Genomic DNA, 20,046 nt, shown 5'->3' on the forward strand with positions numbered 1-20,046 from the left:
GGCAAAATGGAGTTCCAACCTTTATCTAGGGTATGCATATGAGAGGCAAAACTAAAGCTTTTCAGAGTTCTTACCTTCTGTACTGAAGGTATGAAGATGGTGGCTAATTAAGAAATTAAGTACAGCCGGGCGGTGGTGGCGCACGCCTTTAATCCCAGCACTCGGGAGGCAGAGCCAGGCGGATCTCTGTGAGTTCGAGGCCAGCCTGGGCTACCAAGTGAGTTCCAGGAAAGGCGCAAAGCTACACAGAGAAACCCTGTCTCGAAAAACCAAAAAAAAAAAAAAAAAAAAAAAAAAAGAAATTAAGTACATACCTGTAACCCCAGTGCTCAGAAGACAGGGGCAAGAGGATCATGCTAGGATCATGCTACCCTGAGCAAAGCACAGCAAGACCCTGTCTCAAGAAAATAAACCAAAAAAAAAAAAATGAATGACTAGCTTGCAGCATTAGCAATCCAACAACACAGCTGCTGTCTTCTCAACTTTGTGTTGGTCTCTTTTTTAATTTGTTTTTGCTAGTTACTATGGCTTCCAAAAGCAATCCCTTGTAATATCAATGTCTTTATTAAGCAGTGGGGTAGATAGTGAGATTTTCTTAGTGTAAATAGTTTTCACTTATAATCGTAGATATGTAAAAACAATAGGGCTAGTAAATGAGGTTTTAACACTTTAAAAAATAGGAAGTAAATTCATATCAAAGTGTTAATATCTCACAGTTGGGCAAACTCTTGTCTTTAATATCAAAAAGTGCCTTCTCCCCGGAGGCTTTCTTAAAACAGGGTTTTATTTCAAATAAAACGATATTTGAAAATATCTCAGTTGATGGAGGGCTTGCCTGGCATGCTTGAAGCACTGGGTTCCATCCCCAGCACCCTATAAATCAGGTACATACTTGTAATGTCAGTACAAGCTGGAGGCAGAAGGCCAAGGACATCCAGTTTGAGGCCAGCCTAGGAAACCCCTGCCCCCATCCCCTGTCCTGAAGAGAAAATAAAAACAACAAAAAGACGCCTACACTGTGAGATGGCTCCACAAATAAGGATGCTTGCCACCAAGCTGACAGCATGAGTGCTACCTACGACTTAGACCCAAATGATGGAAGGAAAAATCAACTCTTTCAGGTTGTCCTCTGACCTCCACTTGTGTGCCATGAGTCCAAGCAAATGTACGCATGCAATAAATTCTTTTAAAAGGCTTTATTAGAATAAAGGCTGCCTATACTGTATGCCTATATCATATCCTGTGATTGATTGTTTTCCCTCCTGATTTTTGTTTTGTTTGGAGGTTGTTTTGATTTTTTTTTTTGCTTGCTCAAGAACAGATGTGATTTGTTTCTTTCTAAAGTTCATTTTAAAGCTATTTGCCAACTCAAAAATGACAATCAAGTTAGGTCATCTGGGGCTGATATCTCAGTTTCTCAGGAAGAGCTGCCAAATCACGAGACATCGCCACCAAAGGGACAGCTTTTTAGACTGAACTCAGAGGTCAAGCAGCTCTTAATTTCTTGGACTCAAAAGTAAATCCCTGAAGTGCAATGTGAGAGATTGGTGCTTCTCTCCAGCCCCCAACCAAGCCCTGTCAGTCTGACAACCCACTTATAAACACACAGACGCTTATATTATTTAAACTGCTTAGCCTAATGGCTCAGGCTTCTTGCTAGCTGTTCTTATATCTTAAATTCACCCATATCTATTAGTCTATAAGTTGCCACGTGGCTTGTGGCTTACCGGTACCTTACATCTCGCTTGTCATGGCGGCAGCTGGCAGTGTCTCTCTGCCTCAGCCTTCCACTTCCCAGAATTCTCTTCTCTGTTTGTCCTGCCTATACTCCCTGCCTGGCTGCTGGCCAATCAGTGTTTTATTTATTAACCAATCGGAGCAACACATTTGACATGCAGAACATCCCACAGCAGCAATGTTCAACTAAGACTGAAACAAAAGCATTGCTGTACACACACAAATAAAATCTACACCAAACAAGGGTCTACATGCAGCATTTTGCTGCCAGGATATGAAGGCATTTATTGACTGTAGCTGTGTGGTTGCTACATGAGTGTGTGGGTTCACGAGGGTCCATGGAACGAAGACACAGAGGCATCTTAAGAATGAATCTAGCCTGTCATGGCTGCAGGGGGATCCAGCCTCAAAGGACTGAAACTCTTTATAACAGTTTAGATAGTTAATTTCCATACCTTCAAAGCAACCCAAAAGCAGTTCCCAGAGACCAAATACCAGGTGCAAATTACTTGATTTCTCAGGTACCTCCGTCTTCCGGGTTTCCTGGACCAAGTTTCACATAGGCCTTTGATCCTTGGGGGACTGTCTGATCCTTGACTCTCAAATAAGATTCACACAGGGCGATAAGAGAAACAAGAGGTGTGATTAAACAAAGGAAGGATTAGGGGTGGGTGCTGCTCTCTGGAGCCAAGCCAGGAGCTCAGCAGGAATGCCGCCACAATTGACTTTCAGGAACTCTTCAGTTAGCCCAAAGATAGTGATCTTTCAGTTATCTTCACTGCCCACAGCAAACTTCAGTCCTGGCTTTACTTTAGACTATCGTATTACCAGACAGCTGAGCTGCTTCTTAGAACTTCAGGATATATTCCCCACGAAAACGTGACTTAAGACACACTGTTATGCTGTTAAGCTAACATTACACTAGTAAGCTATTATTACACTATTAAGCTTTCCTGGCACATCTAACTCAAAAACTTCCAGCCACTAGTACACCCCCAATTCATTTCCAGCTTGAGCTGTTCAGTATGAGCTGGGCCTTACCCAAGGACAAGCTAATTCCAGACTAGGACTCTCGCTGCTTTACTCTAGTCACTAGATTCTGAGGATTTAGCATACTTCTTGGGATGAAACACAAGTTTAGTTTACAGTTTCTAAAAGGTGCTTAATTTACTTGTTTTCTGAATATTTGGAGGGAAAGTTAACTCATAGCATAAACTGTAATGATACTGTTCAAAGACAATGGAAGTACACCTTTCTAATGCATGCAATGCATGATCTCCTTGCAATGGAGAATCATCTGCACGACTAATATTTGAATGTTTTCTTTAACTATTTGAAATAAACTGGGGCCTAGAGAGATGGTATAGCAGTCCTAGAGTACCAGAGTTCAGCCCACAGCACCTGTGTCAAGCAGCTCCAGCGGAGCTAACATCCTCTTCTGGATTCTGTGGGCACCTAAGCATATGTGGAATGTACTCAGACACACACACACACACACACACACACACACACACACAAAGCGGTGGGTATTTTTTAATTAAACAGATTTGAAAAATCCATAGTCTATAAGGGGAAAATGGTACTGATAGAATAGACAGATACTTACTCCATAAAATAAAAAATACCCTGGTGGTTTTGATATCCTTTTATAAATCACAGAATCACAATGATGCATAATCATTCTTAAATGTGTAAGACATTTTTCTTGGAGTTTATAAATTTATAGCTCCTTAGTTTTTTTTGAAAATTCCATTTTAGCTTTTACAATGTTTCTTTTACAATATTCAGACCTGTATGGACTATCTTTGCATTATCTCGTGTTTAATGATACTAAGGATGTGTGGCCGCATCATGCGATCTTTGCACTATCTCGTGTTTAATTATGTCAACATCTTCGAAAGGGCCTTTCAATTTTGGTTTTGTTTACATTTAAGAGATGGGGTTTCCCAGGCTGTCCAGAATCCTCTGTTCAAGCCTCCTGGGTAGGTGTTTATACTGAAGACATCAAGTTGGTCTGTTAACTTGTACAGGAAAATAGAGTTTAGATCTCAGAAATTTTTCTCCAATTTACAACTTCAAAAAAATCCTCTTCAAAGTGATAGCTGCTTGTGAGTTCCCTGTATTTTAGTATGAAATCCCCTACCTTTCCCTAACATTTTGCTGGATTTCAATGTATTATAAGTGAAAAAGAATCCTTTTGCCTATCACTTCTCGGTTCACTAAGGTGTGATAGTGGAGCTTGGTTCCTGTTCCCCGAGCTCCTCCGCAGATGGTTCACAGAACTACGGAGGAAGTTCCTACTGAGATAATCTGTTTCATATCTCATGGCTGTCATTTCATGCACTCTTGCTCATCCTCTTATTATCTGTCTTACTGGGCCTGCGGGCACATTTCATTCTTTTGCGGCTAAGTACAAACTTGAATTCTTTTCCAACAGGAAGTTGCTTCAGTGTCCTTAAGTGCTTGCTAAAGAGCTTCAATGTTCTCTGCAGCTCTACAAGCCCATTCATTATTTGGTCCATGCTTGTAGTCTTGTACAAGTTATAATCATGCTGGGTGGTGGTGATGAACGCTTTTAATCCCAACACTCGGAAGACAGAGGCAGGTGAATCTCTGAGTTGGAGGCCAGCCTGATCTACAGAGTGAGTTCCAGCATAGCCAAGGCTATACAGAGAAACCCTGTCTTGAAAAAAAAAAAAAGGAAGTTATAATCTTGTCTCAAGTGGTATATATCATTGTCCTTTGATATGGTTTTCTCTGTGGGGGAAAATGGGTTATACAACCCAGGGATAGTTATTTCATAGCGTCTTCCCACTAATTCTATTTTAAATATTCAATGATAAATAAAACAATGAGCAATCACTTCTATTTGAGGACTACTAAATCAAGAGTGAGATGTAATAAAGTATGACATTTAGAAAAAGAAGCTTCATTGAATGCTTTACAAGTAAATTAAAAGTAATATATTAATTTATTTCATCTTTCTGTTGGAAAGTACATGCTCAGGAGATAGGAACTGAATATTACCACTGAGTTTACTCTGCTTTGTTTGGAACATCTACAGTGTCAATGGAACTGCGTCTACTCTCCTTGAGACAGAGGTGAAGTGTGTCCATGTGGCTGTGTGTGGTCCCATCTGACACAGTGCCAGAGACAGGCTGGGAGCAGGCCTGTCTGGGAGTGACATGGTGTGAGACAGCCTGCTTCCCTTGCAGCTGTTCACATTTCCTTGTTTTGGCCTTCATGCTATGTGTGTGGTTTGGAGATATATATATAGTGCTGAACTTGGGTGGCTAATTTCTTTAGAAAAAGAATGCAAACAGTCATAGACTTCCACATCCCTGTTTTCCGTCTAAGAATAATTTATTAACATCTTCCCATCCTCTTCCCCATCTGCTTCAGCATGCCAGCCTTATAAATACGCTTCATTGTCTTCAGATTTAAGGAATGCAAATAACAAAAAGAAATATATTGTAATGTTGCCAGACCACCTTGAATTTAAATTCCTAGAGCAGAGGTTACAAATTCTCACCCTCAAGCCAAATCCAACCAACCACTTGTTTGATAAATATTTCATTGAAACACAGCCATGTCTGTTCATTTTAACAGCTGCTTTTACACAGCACAACAGGCTTTGACAGTAGTGACAGAGACTAGATAGCCCTAAAGCCTAAAAAATTTCTATTTGGCCAGGATCAGATTCAGATCTTAACATGCCAAAACCTGCAATTGATTGACTAAGAACTTTCATATTTACTTTATTTTTTCTGTAGTCTGTGAATGACATTTTCTGCAGTTTTACCCCCAAATATTACTAAAGGCATCTCCCTCGCATGGGTTGTTAGTTGTTAGGTATTACTAAGTTCTGATACAATCCAGAGAGATCTGGTGTGAGACAAAAGGCCATGTTATCATGCCCTGCTGCTCTGCTTGTGTAACCCTAGTGTGGCATTTCACCTGAGTAGACGTTAGTTTTCACTTCTGCATTGGTCAGCTTTCAGTTGCTATGACAAAATAGCTGAGATAATCAGCCTAAAAGGAAGAAAGATGTATTTTGGCTCATAGTTCTAGAAGTTTCAGTCAGTTCTCCCTATTGCTTTTGGGCCTGTGAGAAGGCATCATCGCAGGAGAGGCTGCCCACCTCATGACATACAAGAGGCAGAGAAGAAGGGAATGGAATACTGTTATCTACTTCAAAGGTACAGCCCCAATGACCTAACTTTCTCCTACTAGGTCCCACATCTTCACACTTCTACCACCTCTGCTAGTGCCACAAACTAGCAAACAAGACTTGTAATACATGGGTGCTCGGGTGACATTTATCCAAACTGTAACGTTCTCTTCAAAATGAAGGAATAGAATTGTATTGATAGCTAAGGTCTTCTCTATCTTAACAATCTTGTTAAGTAAGGCAGGCATGAAAGATCCAAAAAAGAATTAAATATGATCAAAATGTGCTTAATTTCAAGGGGAAAAGTTTTAATGTGCAAGCAGGATCAAATAGAAATTGTATCTAGTTGCTAAAGAGACCAGCTAAAATAGGTATTTCTGCTGTGTTTCTTTTTGTGGTACTCAACATTTTTACAAATATATATTTATAATTTCTATGTACAAGTTCAAATTTTTCATTTTTGAGGAAACAGTGTGTGCTGCTGTCTTATATTGGAGAACTCAAGGGTCAAGGAGAAGAGAAAGAAGCCCTTACACAGCATGTTCTAATATCACGAACATCAGACGGCCACTTCCTTTTCGGTTGTTGATGCCCTTGAATGTGGCAGGCATCCCAGTGTTGGCGCTGTCCTGGGTTACAAATGGGCAGCTTTAGCCCTGTTGGCACAGCCTGCAGCTAGCCTCAGCAGCACACTCTTGTCTCCTGCCCGTGGTGTTACCCATATCCCCTGTTTCTGGGTCTTCTTGCTCTATGCAGACAGTCCTCTTGGACAGGACTCCATCAGAATGGCCTTGGGCAGGTTACCCTCTGAGATGTTTCTTTAACTCATAGGAAGCACACATTCTTTCCTTAATATATACTGGGGGGCACCCCAGGTGAGGCATAAAAGAAGCAAACACTTGTCATTTTTCACTTAAGACCTAAAATATCACATGTTGAGTCTTTCCAAGGATTCTCTGAACAAAGCTACCTTCCTAGTGCACCAATGTGGGCCAGTAAGTTGCTGCAACTCGGCAAGCCCTGGCCAGAGACCAATGCAAAGAGCTCTAGTCACCACTTCCAGTTCCTGTGTAAGCTTTTCTGGAGGGTCCCCATACCCTTCACTTTACATGGGGCAAAGGACAAGAAGGAGGAGAAGGGAAATCAAATATGTTCTCTCCTATGTCTCCTACACATGCCCTGCTTCTGCCTCTGTAGGCAGAATAAGGCCTGGGCCAAGAGTGGAAGGAACGCTGACTGCCGCTCACCAAGCCCTGCACCAGCACTGGCAGCTTCCTAGTACACTGGAGGCCACAGACTGCCTATTGGCCTTAGTTTGGAATTCTAGAGCGTGTGTATGTGTGCATGCATGCGTGCATGCATGTTTCAGGCCATACCAAAGGCACAGAGGAGTTTTATCTGAGCACCTTCCTTACAATATGGCCATGAAAGTGATGAGACTCCAGGCACCTGCATGCCACCCATGAAGTCATCCTAAAGCTAAAACTGTGGTTCTTACTTCACTGTTGTCTGTTTTCCTCATCTGTAAAATGGGAATAACATTTTATAACTAACATTTACAGAGGCACCAGCCTTGCAAAATTAGCTGAGGTTAAGTGGGTGCATGTATATTAAGATCTTTGACTAGTAGTTAGCATCTAGTAAACGCTCAATAAAAGAAGCAGTCATCATTATTCCTATTAATATACATTATCTCTTATCTGAATTGCTTGAGAACTGGAGAGTTTTATTTATTCATATATTTTATGTATACACCAGAATAAGGAATCTGATCTTCCTGACATGACATTATGAGACAAGGAACCTCCAAAGATGTCATTGAGTTCATTTTCTGTTGGCCACCTACTGCTGGACATGCAGTTTACCCTTAAGAGTAGTTTGTTTCCCAGTGAGACTCCCTTGGAGAAAAGCAAATTTTCACTCACAAGTGGTTATCAATCGGAGACAGCTTCTGGGTTAGGAATAGGGCATGCGTCCACTTCTCTTTTCAGCTCTAGGCCCCATCTGGTGCAGCCCTGTGCAGCCCTGTGCATGCTGTCTCCATCTCTGACTTCATCTGTGCATCAGTCAGTTGATGTAGAGGGCCTTGTTTCCTTGCTGTCCTCCATCCTCTCTGCCTTTTCCACTCTTTCTGCCTCCCCTTCCACACTGTTCTCTGAGCCCTGAAAGGAAATATTTGATGGAGATATCTCTTTTAGGGCTGCATATTGCCTGGCTATGGGTCTCAGTATATGTTCCCACCTGCTACAGGAAAAAGCTTCTCTGCTGAGATGGCTGAGCAAGGCACTGATCTATGAATATTACAGAATGTCATTAGGAGTCATTTTATTACTCCTCTTTTTTAGAGCAGTGGTATTTGCTTTTACTCTAGGTCCTTGGACTTTCTAGTCTCAGGTTCTCAGTCACCCAAGCAGTGTCAGGTATGGGTTCCATCTCGTGGAGTTAGTACTGGATAGAAGATTTCTAAAAACCCACAGAACAGATGAAAGCACCTCTAGTAGGTCTAGAGTGAGGCTCAAAAATGTCTCATAGGCACCAGATAAAAGTCTTCAAGACAGTATACTGACATGTAGTTCTTAGATGTTAGCAGAGTCAAAGCCCTGAGTACTGTGCCTAGTACTGAAACTTTTTTATAAAAACTACACTGGCAGACTATACTTGGATAGTAAGACCAGGTTAAAAATCAAGTCTCCAGGTTCAGAAATTTGGAAGAGTGAGTGTTTGTTGCTCTGTGAGTGAAAGTTGATACGCATTTATTAATTGTGTAAATAGAAAGCAATACTAATCATATTTGAAAGTGGTGGAAGTAGCGTTAGCAGGTCTTTGGTTACAAAAAGGTAAAGCTTTTTTAGGTAAAGAATTAGCAGTGTAAACAGTGTAAAGTGATAGTGCAGTCAGCCTAAAACGCCTTGAATTGAATTTGCTATTCTTTTAAATGGCCTTGAGCTCTTACTGTTATTATTATTATTCATCTAAGTTCTATAAACTTTAGTTATTAATACTTTGACATCAGGGATAACTAAGCGTCTTTTTAAAGTTACACTTCTAGTATGTGTGTGTGTGTGTGTGTGTGTGTGTGTGTGTGTGTGTACATGCACACGTGCCACAGTACATGTGTGAAGGTTAGAGAACAACTTCTGGGAGTCTGTTCTCTCCTTCCACCATGTGGGTTCTACGGAATGAATTCAAACCATCAGGCTTGATGGTAAGCACCTTTGCCCACTAAGCCATTTTGCTGGCCCACTAAATGGTGGTGATGGTTGTTGTTGCTGCTGCTGCTGTTGTTTTGGTTTTTGAGACAGAGTCTCTCATGTAGCTCCGAGTGTCCTGGAATTCACTCTGTAAACCAAGCTGGTCTAAAACTCACATAGATCACCTGCCTCTGCCTCTGGAATGCTAGGATTAAAAGCGAATACCACCACTCCCAGAACCACTAAATGTATTTTTTTTTAATCTTTTTTAAATTGTATTTTGTTTTGGGGGTTAATGGGAATGTGCTCGTGTGGATTTCAGAGGATAGCCTTCAAGAGTTGGTCCTCTCCTTCCACCATGTGAGTCCTGGGGGGATTGAGTTCATGTTGGCATGCTTGGCTGAAGGTGTCTTTATATAATGAGCCATCTCTCAGGCCCACTGTCTTTTTTAAATGTTATGTATTGTTTTATTTTGCTAAGAATACAACAAGGTATTCACTATCAATAAAAATTTAAGTCTATTAACTACAAACACAATGTTATAGGATTTATTCATCTTGCAATTGTAATATATTTAAATATTCCTAAATGATGGTTTCTTTTTTGTTTTGGTTTTTTTGAAGTGGGTGACATTCACTTTGAGGTTTCCTTCTTAATATTTTATATATGAAGTATTTCATTTCTTCTCATAAGTTAGTCTAGGAAGTTAATCACTGCATTATTTCTGTAAGCTGGGCATCGTGGTACACACTTTTAATCCTAATACTCAGGAGGGAGAGGCAGACAGAACTCTCTGAGTTTGAAGACAAGTGTATATCTATAAGCAAGAGGCCAGTCTGGTCTACGTGGTGAGTTCCAGGCCAGCCAGGGCTACATAATAAGACCCTGCCTAGACATATTTCTATAAAAAAGTACATTTTCTATTCCAAATTTTGTTGACAACCACTAGAGATGTAAACTTTAAGAAGACAGAGATCATCCACATATATTCTCCCAAGGATTTGGCCAAACATCATACTACCAGTACCCTAAAATGTTTTAAGTAGAGTAGCATTTTACTTTTCTGCTTAAACTATTTATTCAGTCTTCAATTAAGTAGTACTTTCTTAATTAATGTTTTAGAGAAGTTAGGAAATAGACACCATCAGACTAGCCAAGGTCACTTTTAACTTTGTACTTTTCAAAGCACACTATTGACTGTGGGCCATTCCATTTGAAGTAGAGCTAGCATTTTAATTACACTAATAAACTGCAGAGTATTTTCTCTGATGAATTAAATTAATGTTTTTTAGCAAGTTGATGCTTGAATCTTTCATGTTTGTCGGGAGAGGGTATAGCTTTATTTAGACGTTTTTTACATTCTGAATTTGCAAAGTCAAAAGAGACCAAGTTTCTGTCCTTGACTCCCTGCTGAGGGCTCCAGCACTGATTCTGACAATGAACATCCCTAGTAAGACAAGCAAAAACTCCTGTGAGAACATTCCTTCGTAGAAGGAGTTGGGTTTGCCCTTTCCCAAGATCTAGGTTTCTGTGAAAATTCTTTAGACTCTTCTTGGCCAGAAACGGTTCTTTCATTTTACTGCATACTCACGTTGGTGAATGTTGCTTCTGTCTGGAGGGAAACACTCAGATGGCTGCTATATTGACAAGTGTGAATTGCTAAGGATAGAATTTTGGTTCCTCTCTTCAAAAGTATTTACTTTACAAGATATACATGAAACTCATATTCTGACAAGTTCCCTTGAATGATGAACATTTCCAAAGAAGACTCACTGACATCATCTCCCTGACTTTTTAAGAGGAAAATATTGTTTGTTGAAACAGAAAGCCGTAAACTGTAGCAAAACATCCTGAGTATTGATTGTATTTTCTCCTTTGCTTTTTAGCTCTATGACAAAATTAACACAAAGTCTTCACCACAAATCAGGAATCCTCCAAGCGATGCAGTACAGAGAGCCAAAGAGGTAAGTGACATCTTTTTCTCAAAGTGTTCAGCATTGTCACATTTGCTACCTTTACTGAAGATGTTTTGCTGCATATTAAGAGGCACGCTCTTTAGGATCGCAGTTTGACTCATACTCAGATTGAGATTGCTAAATTTATCATTGAACATCCACCTGGAGAAGAAAAAAGTCTCAGCAACAGTAGTTCCCAGACTTCTCCTTCTGGTTTTGCTGTGTAAATGAACATATTAATATAGTCTTTTCTTTTTTTAATGTTATTTTACTGCACCTGGTAGAAATAGACGTGCTTTAAAAAATCTGAGTTGCTTTTTTAATGTGGTATTATGTGGAGGTTAGTTGACTTTTGTATAACAATTAAATATCAGAATTCAAAGAAGTCATTTTTATGCATCATCAATGCATAAAAGGATTTGCCACAAGCTTTTTCATACTTGCTTGTTATAGGAGCATGGCTTTGCAGAAAGCTTGGAAACCCAAATTCACCCAGAATCCCATTACCCTAACACAGTAGTTTCCGTTTTTTGTATCTTTTCCATTTGCATATAGAATTTGATGTATTACCAACCAAAATATGTTGGTTTGGGCCTAATACTATGAAATAAACATTTTATGCCTCTAGTTGATCTTTATGGATATAATACAATGACTGTGTAATTTTTTTCTTATTACTAGAATGATGTAGAAATTACCCCATTAGTAAATACCTTGTTTTTACTATTTGATCTTTTAAATTTTTTTGCAAATAAACATTTCCTTTTAAAAATACTTCTTGAGCCGGGCGGTGGTGGCGCACGCCTTTAATCCCAGCACTCGGGAGGCAGAGCCAGGTGGATCTCTGTGAGTTCGAGGCCAGCCTGGGCTACCAAGTGAGTTCCAGGAAAAGGCGCAAAGCTGCACAGAGAAACCCTGTCTCAAAAAACAAAATAAATAAATAAATAAAAATAAAAAAAAATAAAAATACTTCTTGCAAAGTATGATTACTAAATGAAAGAGCATTGAAAACATAATCCATTTTTAGCACATTTTGTTCTGGGTTTTGTTTTGTGGAGACAGGATCTCACCATATAGTCCATTGTTGGGATGACAGGTATGTACCACCACAGCCAGCTTCCTAGCAGATGTGAAACATGACTTTTGATATATATATATATACATATACATACATGTATATGTATATATGTGTGTATAGATATGTGGACATACATACATACATACATACATACATACATACATACATAATATATATATAGTATATGCTTACATACTCACTAAGAAATTAGACCATGGTGGCTGCCATGCTTGCTCAGTTGGTGAGAATAGGGTAAGGAAAAATCTGTCTTAATTTGCCCAGCAATCATTCTTTTGTTCTTTGAAAGGAATTACACTTCAGGCAGGAATCATGAGTCACTGCCCAATCTTATCAATACCCAAATAGACAGAAGTAGAGACAGTCTGGGGACAATCCTTTGTCCTAATTATACACTTGAAGAATTTCCCCTAGCTTTGGAGATCACACCTCTGTACTTAAGATCATAGGCCGTGAAAGCAGCAAGGGAAACAAAGTTTGTGCTTTCCCCTTGTTATTTCCTGGAAGAGAAGCAGAAAATACACCAACGAGAACTACTTGAATTTCATTAAGCAGTAGGAATTAGCTGTATAACCAGCAATCATTAACAGGGTATTTGAAGAAGATACACCTGTAGGGGTGTGAGTGGTAGGGTGCTGAAATCTGAGACTCAGGCCAAGTGAACCCCTTCCTGAAGTTCTTGCAGGTTGAGGCAGAAGAGTCCTATGGTGAAGGGCTATGTACCCCTTACACCAGTGGTGCTGAGGCAGCCTAGATTGGCTCCATGATTAGGATTCAGTTGAGTGCCATATGGAGGTCTCTGGAGCAGCCATCAGCAGATAGAGCAGTAACAGGGGCCTGCTCAGAAAACCGAGGCTCTGCTCTGGGCTGCTAGCCCTGGACTAAGGTGAACAGATGAACTCCGTTCCTGGGGGAAAGGGAGACCCTTTTAACAGCAGGTCACCTGCAAGCAGCATTTCACCAATGCAAGCAAACTGTTAATGCCTGATTGGTGAGGCAAGGTTGAGTGCAGAGGAAAAACTACTGAGGGTGTTTGAACTTCAAATCTGGTCTTGGGTTCGCTGGAATTTGTCCAAGGATCCATTGGCAGAAGCACCGTCTTCTCTGTGGTGGAAGATAAGCATGGAGAACAGCATTCTTCCCACCAGGCTGCAAGGAAATGAAGTGTATTCCTAATTAATTAGCCTGCTTAATTAGCATTCTTTTATATATTGTTTCCGTTGAACCTCTGGTCATCTTTTTAAGGAACTAGCAGTGCTGTTCAATTTTAAAGGCTGTTATTAACTTTCAGTAGGAATTGATTTGGGGGGTAAATCTGAATTTTCTCCTTAAGATACTTAAGTTTCTTAAACCTGTAATAAATATATGTTACAAACTTCCCATTTTGCTTTTTAGTTTTTCGTTACCTTTAGGTCATAGCTGGGTATTGAAGGCAAACTATTATTGCATTTGTTTCATTTTACTTTATCAATATTATTCTCATATTTTAATAACCTTTGAACTCAACAAATGTTTTTAAAGTAATTGTCTTTCCCATCACAAAAACCCACTCATGGATTTTAATTTAAAAGAGTTCCATGCTTTGTAAATCTCATATCATTTTTCACTAGTATGTATCTTGTTTTTCTAGGTATTGGAAGAAATTTCATGTTACCCTGAGAATAATGACGCAAAGGAACTAAAACGCATTTTAACACAACCTCATTTCATGGTAAGTAACACATCACTGGACCTAAACCATACTTTCACAAGAAGTTTGTAATAACCTTCACAAAATACTTTATCCTTGTACAGTCATGTCACCTACTGTGGAGATAAATTCTGAGGAATATGTCATTAGACAATTTTGTCATTGTAAGCATATCACAGAGTGACCTTAAAGAGCCCAGGTGATATGGGTTACTAGTGTACACCAGGCTCCACAGTCCATTTGTAGGGCATAGTCCTAGGAGGCGCTTAGAATCATAGTGAGCAGAACAATGTGAAATTTAACAAGCACAAGAGAAATGATGAAATCAAGAGACACAGTAAACACAGGCACGTGGCACTAGTATTAGGATAACGCAACATGAATTTTTACAGTAAATGTGTTGTTTCTTTGTTTTCATTTTGTTTTTGGTTTTGATCTTGACTTATGTTTGACCCAGGATTGCACTAAGCAACCCAGACTAGCCTCAAATTCAGGATCCTCATGCCTTGGCCTCCTAAATGCAAAGATTATAAGTGCTACCATAATTAAACTTTTTTCTAACTAGAAGAAACACGCTGTACAATAATGATAAAAAGTATAACACAGTAAATAAGCCAGTAACATCATGGCTCGCCAGTCTGATGTTCCATGGATAATCGTATATATTATGCTTTCATCTGACTGACTAGGCAGTCGTTTGGTTTACACCAGCATCACTACCCCAGTCATGTAAGTAGGCATTATGCCATGAAGTCACTAGGCACTAGGAATTTTTCAGCTTCAATATAATCTTGTATATGTAGTATATCATTGACTGAAATATCATTTTGTGGTTCCTGACCATAGTAGCAGACTAAGATTATAATCCCAGATAGTAACCAATATTTTGATTTTATTGTTTTGGTTGATTTATTGTTTTGTGTCATAGTTGTAAAGGTGATTCTTCAAGAACTATGTATACCTCAAATGAGGGTCTGCTTCCGTGTAGTTCTTGCATCACTTGCTGGAACTCTATGCTACCTAAACCAAAGAGAGCTATAATTGAGGGCAATTTTTAATGAAAAACTGGCTTTGGGTTTTGCATTATATTTATTTAGGGTGGCGCATGCCCCATGATGCATGCATGGAGGTCAGAGAACAAGTTGAAGGGGTCTTCCTTCAACCTCATGGTTCCAGGAATTAAACTCAAGGTGTCTTTGTTTTAGACAGTGCAGAACTCCTGCACATTTTTCATTGGTTTCTATGAAAAATAGGAATAGCACTTGCATTAGCCAGTTATTAGAAATTTGAAATAGCTAAGAAACTTTTTTTTTGTTGAGAAAAGTTTATAGCTATCTACTTATCTGCAATTGAAAAGTAGAATTACAGGGGTTGACAAAATGGTTCTGTGGTTGAGAGTGCTTGCTGCTCTTCCACAGGACCCAAGTTCAGTTCTCAACACCCACATTAGGAGACTCATAACTGTTGTAACTCCAGCTTCAGGAGATCTGACATCTTCTGACCTCCAAGATCATCTGCACAAAGGTGTATACACATAGGCACATAAAAAAACAGCACAATTACAGATGGTAATTCATGCTGAATATAACGTTTTTAAACAGTCACAGCTGTAGATATGGAATATATACAAAGAATTGAAAATCCAGCCAACTGCCCTCTGGGTGAAAATATGACTTTAAAACCTTTTTTTTTTTTTACTACAACTATTTATTTTAAATGCTAGTTTAAAAATAATAGTTACAATATAACATGTATCATATCATACCTGTGAGTTTTTATATACATCCTATTTCACATGTAATGTTCCTAAAACTTTAACATTGTCCTTCAAAGTAACCATCTTGTAGGAAGCAGTTTCCTGTATCCCCTCCCTAATTTTTCTAAGCTTTAATGGCTGAATTCAAACACATCTCTGAGAATGTTTAACTCCATTCTATCTAATTGTAGAGAATTAGCAATACAGTTCTGTATCTGAGCGAGCTTACTTTTTTTTACAGCTGAAATGTGTCATTGTAGAACTCAATTTGAATCCCACCTTTGCTATCGAAGTCAGTCCTAATTACTCTAAATCTATGTTAACCTCTCTTCTCTATTTTCCACTTTCTGTTCCTGTGTGTGGCATTCTAATACACACTGACCTGCTGACGCAGGCCCTGTCCCTGGAGAATGGGCCCGGGCCGTTCTCCTATGTCTGTCCAAATCTCAGCTTAGCTTTGTGAACTTGTGATCTCATTTAATCATTGTTGTCCTCTATATACCAAAGCAGGAAAATAAAAAGATTCCGTGCCCTATTAGTGTCCTCACATTTGAACAATCACAACAGGAGTTAATTATTATCTTGTTCACTGATACTGCATATTTGGGGGCCATGTTTCCCCAGATTACAATTCTTTCCTCTTCAGACATCATGTCTTCTATAGGTTAAGTGTGATTAAAGCTCTAAATTCAGGCAGACGTGAGGTTAAACTCCATCCTTGCTGCTGTGAACTAGGTCTGTGATCTCGAGCTCAACCTCTTTTAGTTGGAGTAAGAACTAAATGGATGTCTACTGTACTTAGCCTGCTTCCTGCCTGATGTATGCTTAATGTGTCATCAGTGTTAGCTAATAAGGATGATTAGTTACGTCACAGTGCCTGTCATCTGCCTGTGTACAGAGCCCACATTGTAAGCTCTCAGTAAAACACTAAGCACAATAGTAACTGGCCCATTTGCAAGTGGGTTCACCTCACCACTCACTGCTCTGTGCAGTTTATTCCCCACATTTGTTAACAAATCTGACTATAAATTGCTATATAACCTGAGCTCACTTCATAGAGTTATAGAGGACCATTTCAGACTAGTAAGGCTTTCGGATTTGAAGGAGACTAAATAAATAAATTAGCATATACCCAATTATGACCTTTTTACAGGATAAGGTTTTTTTTTCCAGAAATCATTAAAGCTCATACAGGTCAGTTCCTCACAGCTTACCTACTCTCTAAGCCTTGATTTATTTTGCATTTCTAAACTTAGAGAGAATGTGGGGTGTGTGTGTGTGTGTGTGTGTGTGTGTGTGTGTGTGTGTGTGTGTCCCTCCCTATCCCTATCAGTAAACATTTTCAGAAATAATAATTCCTCAAATTCTTTGAATACCTAGCTCAGTGCTTTAAAGACATCTTTATTCATTTATCAACTATCTAAGCGCTTCCTGTGCTCCAGGTATACTATGCTAGCCACTAGGAATCTAGTCGTGAATAGGAAAAACAGTTCCAGCCCTCCTGGAATTTCCCATTCCAGTGAGGCTGCAGGATGGGGGTGGGTAGATGATTAGAAACAGACCGAACACATGAAACAACACGGCCGTTTCGTACGGTGATAATAACTAGGAAGCAGAGATTTAGTACCGTGGCAGTAGTAAGGGGGAGCTATTTTATGTCCTCAGGGGAAGCCCTGCTGAAGAGACAGCGCAGCTGAGCCTCGGTACAGGAAGAGCTGGCCCCCTGAACATTCAAACAGGAAGAAGCAGAAGGAAGTTGTGTGGGTTCAAGGAGACAACCAAGTCCATTAAAGATAGGATTTCGTAAAAGGGAAGAAAGTGCTACAGAAATGCTTACAGAGCTTGCCAGAGGCTAGACCAAGTAAAGCTCTCCCAGACCATAGTAAAGTGTCTAGGGTTTTCTCCTGGTTAAAGTACTGATTGCACTGAGTGGTTGCAAGCAAGAAAATACAATCCAATCCATGCTTTCAAGGTCGTTCCTGGGCATAGTAGCACATTCCTGTCATCCCAGCACTTGATAGGCTGAAGTAGGAGAAATGCCACAAGTCTGAGTCCACCCTGAGGTATATAGTGAGTATCAGGCCAGCCAGGGCTACGGAGTAAGATCCTGTCTCAAAGGAAGGGGTGGAAAATTCTGGAGCTCACATGTTGAAAATGGCCGGTAGGAGAGAGGCCAATTAGAAGGCATGGAAAGAAGTGATGGAGGCTTAGAGAAGGATGAGGACGGTGGCAGATGGGCAGGTTGAGATTTCGTGTTGGAGATGGTAGGGAACAACAGGACTTGCTCGTAACCGGGATGTAAAGTTGTGTGACTATTCTCATTAGTAGAAATTGCCCTGTGAAGTAGACACTTGTTTAAAGTTACCCACCTAGAAAATGGCCTCCCTAAGGTTCAAGCCAGATCTCACTGGCTCCAAAGCCCAGACTCTTAAAAAGTAGACTGTTTGTAATACTAGTGAATTTCCCTGTAAGCTTACATTAAGCTTATTGGTAATTCTTGAATAAGCATACACATGGATAATGTCCCTTGTAAGAAATAAAATTCTAAAATATATATTAAATAAACTTTTAAGTACTAAAGTTTTTGTCTTATACATGTTTTAATAATGATTTTTAAAACCCTGTGGAAATTTTTTTTTTTCGAGACAGGGTTTCTCTGTGTAGCTTTGCGCCTTTCCTGGAACTCACTTGGTAGCCCAGGCTGGCCTCAAACTCACAGAGATCCACCTGCCTCTGCCTCCCGAGTGCTGGGATTAAAGGCGTGCGCCACCACCGCCCGGCCTGTGGAAATATTTTAATCAATGTAATACTTTTGTTTTACCAAAGCTCCAGTGTTGTTGTTTGCATATTTGATATTTCATACTCAATTTGCTCAATTATCTGGACTTTGCTTCGCTTTCTAATCACTATAACCAGAGCATTTAACTTTCAGTTACCAAGTACTTAAAACACAGACACTTTGAAAATATCTGCAATAACTTAAAGGAGAGAAAAGAAAGGGAGCCCGTGAGATGGCCTAACAGGTGAAGTCTGACCACCTGGGTTCAATTCCTGGCACCCACGTGGTGAAAGGAGAGAAGCAACTCCTGCAAGCTGCCCTCTGACCTCCACACATGTGCCATGGCAACATATTCACGGGTGTAAACACATGTGCACACACAGAAAGTCAATAAAGGAATGTAAGATAAATTTAAGCTCCATGTGGCAGCCCAAACCGGCTGTCTAGCACTCAGGATGCCAAGACAGGAGGGATGCAAATTCTAGGCCAACCTGTTTATGTAGCAAGACTGTGTCTAGAAACAAACAAACAAACTACAGCTATTTCAGCCTAGTACTGATTGCTCAATCATACCCTACAAGACACTTAAAGGAAATAGTAAAACTTCAATTTCCTTATTTTTATCTTCTATATGCTTTTTAACCTTATTTTAAACATCCTGTTCATGTTTCCCTTTTCTGTTTGCATATGAATTAGAGCTGGGGATTTAGTTTTATTTTGTGCCAGCAGTCATTAACAGCAGCAAATTCTGGTTAATATCAAGTGTGACCTTATTTGACAACATAATTTAAACTTTTTTAAAAATTCAGTGTGATACTGCTTTATGATTGAGGGCTTATTTTTCCTTATAAATAATACATTAAATGCAAGTGCCTGTTTATATAACTTTAAAGGATGAATAGAAATAATCTACAAAAAGCAGCATAAACATTTTATCAAATTCATGGGACTTTAAGGCGGGTCTCATCCCCATGAAAGCTTGCCTGTATGTACCAGTGAAAGTGTCCTGAGTCATAAAAGATATCTCTCTACTTGATATGATGAGCCTGATCTTTTTTTTTAATTTATTTTTATTTTGCAATACAATTCAGTTCTACATATCAGCCATGGATTCCCTTGTTCTCCCCGCTCCTGCCCCCCCACCTTCCCCCCAGCTCACCCCCCATTCCCACCTCCTCCAGGGCAAAGCCTCCCCCCCCCCAGCGGACTGAGGTCAACCTGGTAGACTCAGTCCAGGTAGGTCCAGTCCCCTCCTCCCACGCTGAGCCAAGCGATCCTGCATGGGCCCCAGGTTTCAAACAGCCGAGATGAGCCTGATCTTAACAGATGAATTTCTCTAGTTAGCCCATTCCTGATTTGGCCTTTCTACTCTAAATCTTAGCTTCTTTTTAAAGCACAGAAAGAAGGATTTGCCCATGTGGTCCAACCTCCACACTTGCTAGCTCTGGTTCCCAGGGCCCCTGAGGAGCTCTACTTTAAAGCTGTGCATTGTCAGTGGCCTTCAGTGACCCTCACCTAAAGCTGCAGTGGAGAACAGTGGCCTGGGCTTTATTCCGCTAGAAACAGAATAAATGGATTACTCTGAGCACCCACTGATGACAAGCCAGCACCATCTCCTTACTGCTTTGAACACAGCATTACCTTATTTTTGCCTTGTATGCAGGACTTGG

The 20,046-nt window shown here is 39.9% G+C and overlaps 1 protein-coding gene across 3 annotated transcripts in view; it reads left to right on the forward strand.

The window, feature by feature from the left end:
* The window catches only part of Cask (calcium/calmodulin dependent serine protein kinase), a 338,698-nt gene that overhangs the window by 273,054 nt on the left and 45,598 nt on the right, over positions 1 to 20,046 (forward strand). For all 3 annotated transcript variants that reach the window (XM_059249986.1, XM_059249987.1, XM_059249988.1), the window contains exons 12-13: positions 10,987 to 11,064; positions 13,782 to 13,862. In XM_059249986.1, the coding sequence (XP_059105969.1) occupies positions 10,987 to 11,064; positions 13,782 to 13,862 (159 nt within the window). The remainder of the gene's footprint in view (positions 1 to 10,986; positions 11,065 to 13,781; positions 13,863 to 20,046) is intronic.

This window comes from Peromyscus eremicus, chromosome X, assembly GCF_949786415.1.
Source record: "Peromyscus eremicus chromosome X, PerEre_H2_v1, whole genome shotgun sequence".
NCBI lineage: Eukaryota > Metazoa > Chordata > Mammalia > Rodentia > Cricetidae > Peromyscus > Peromyscus eremicus.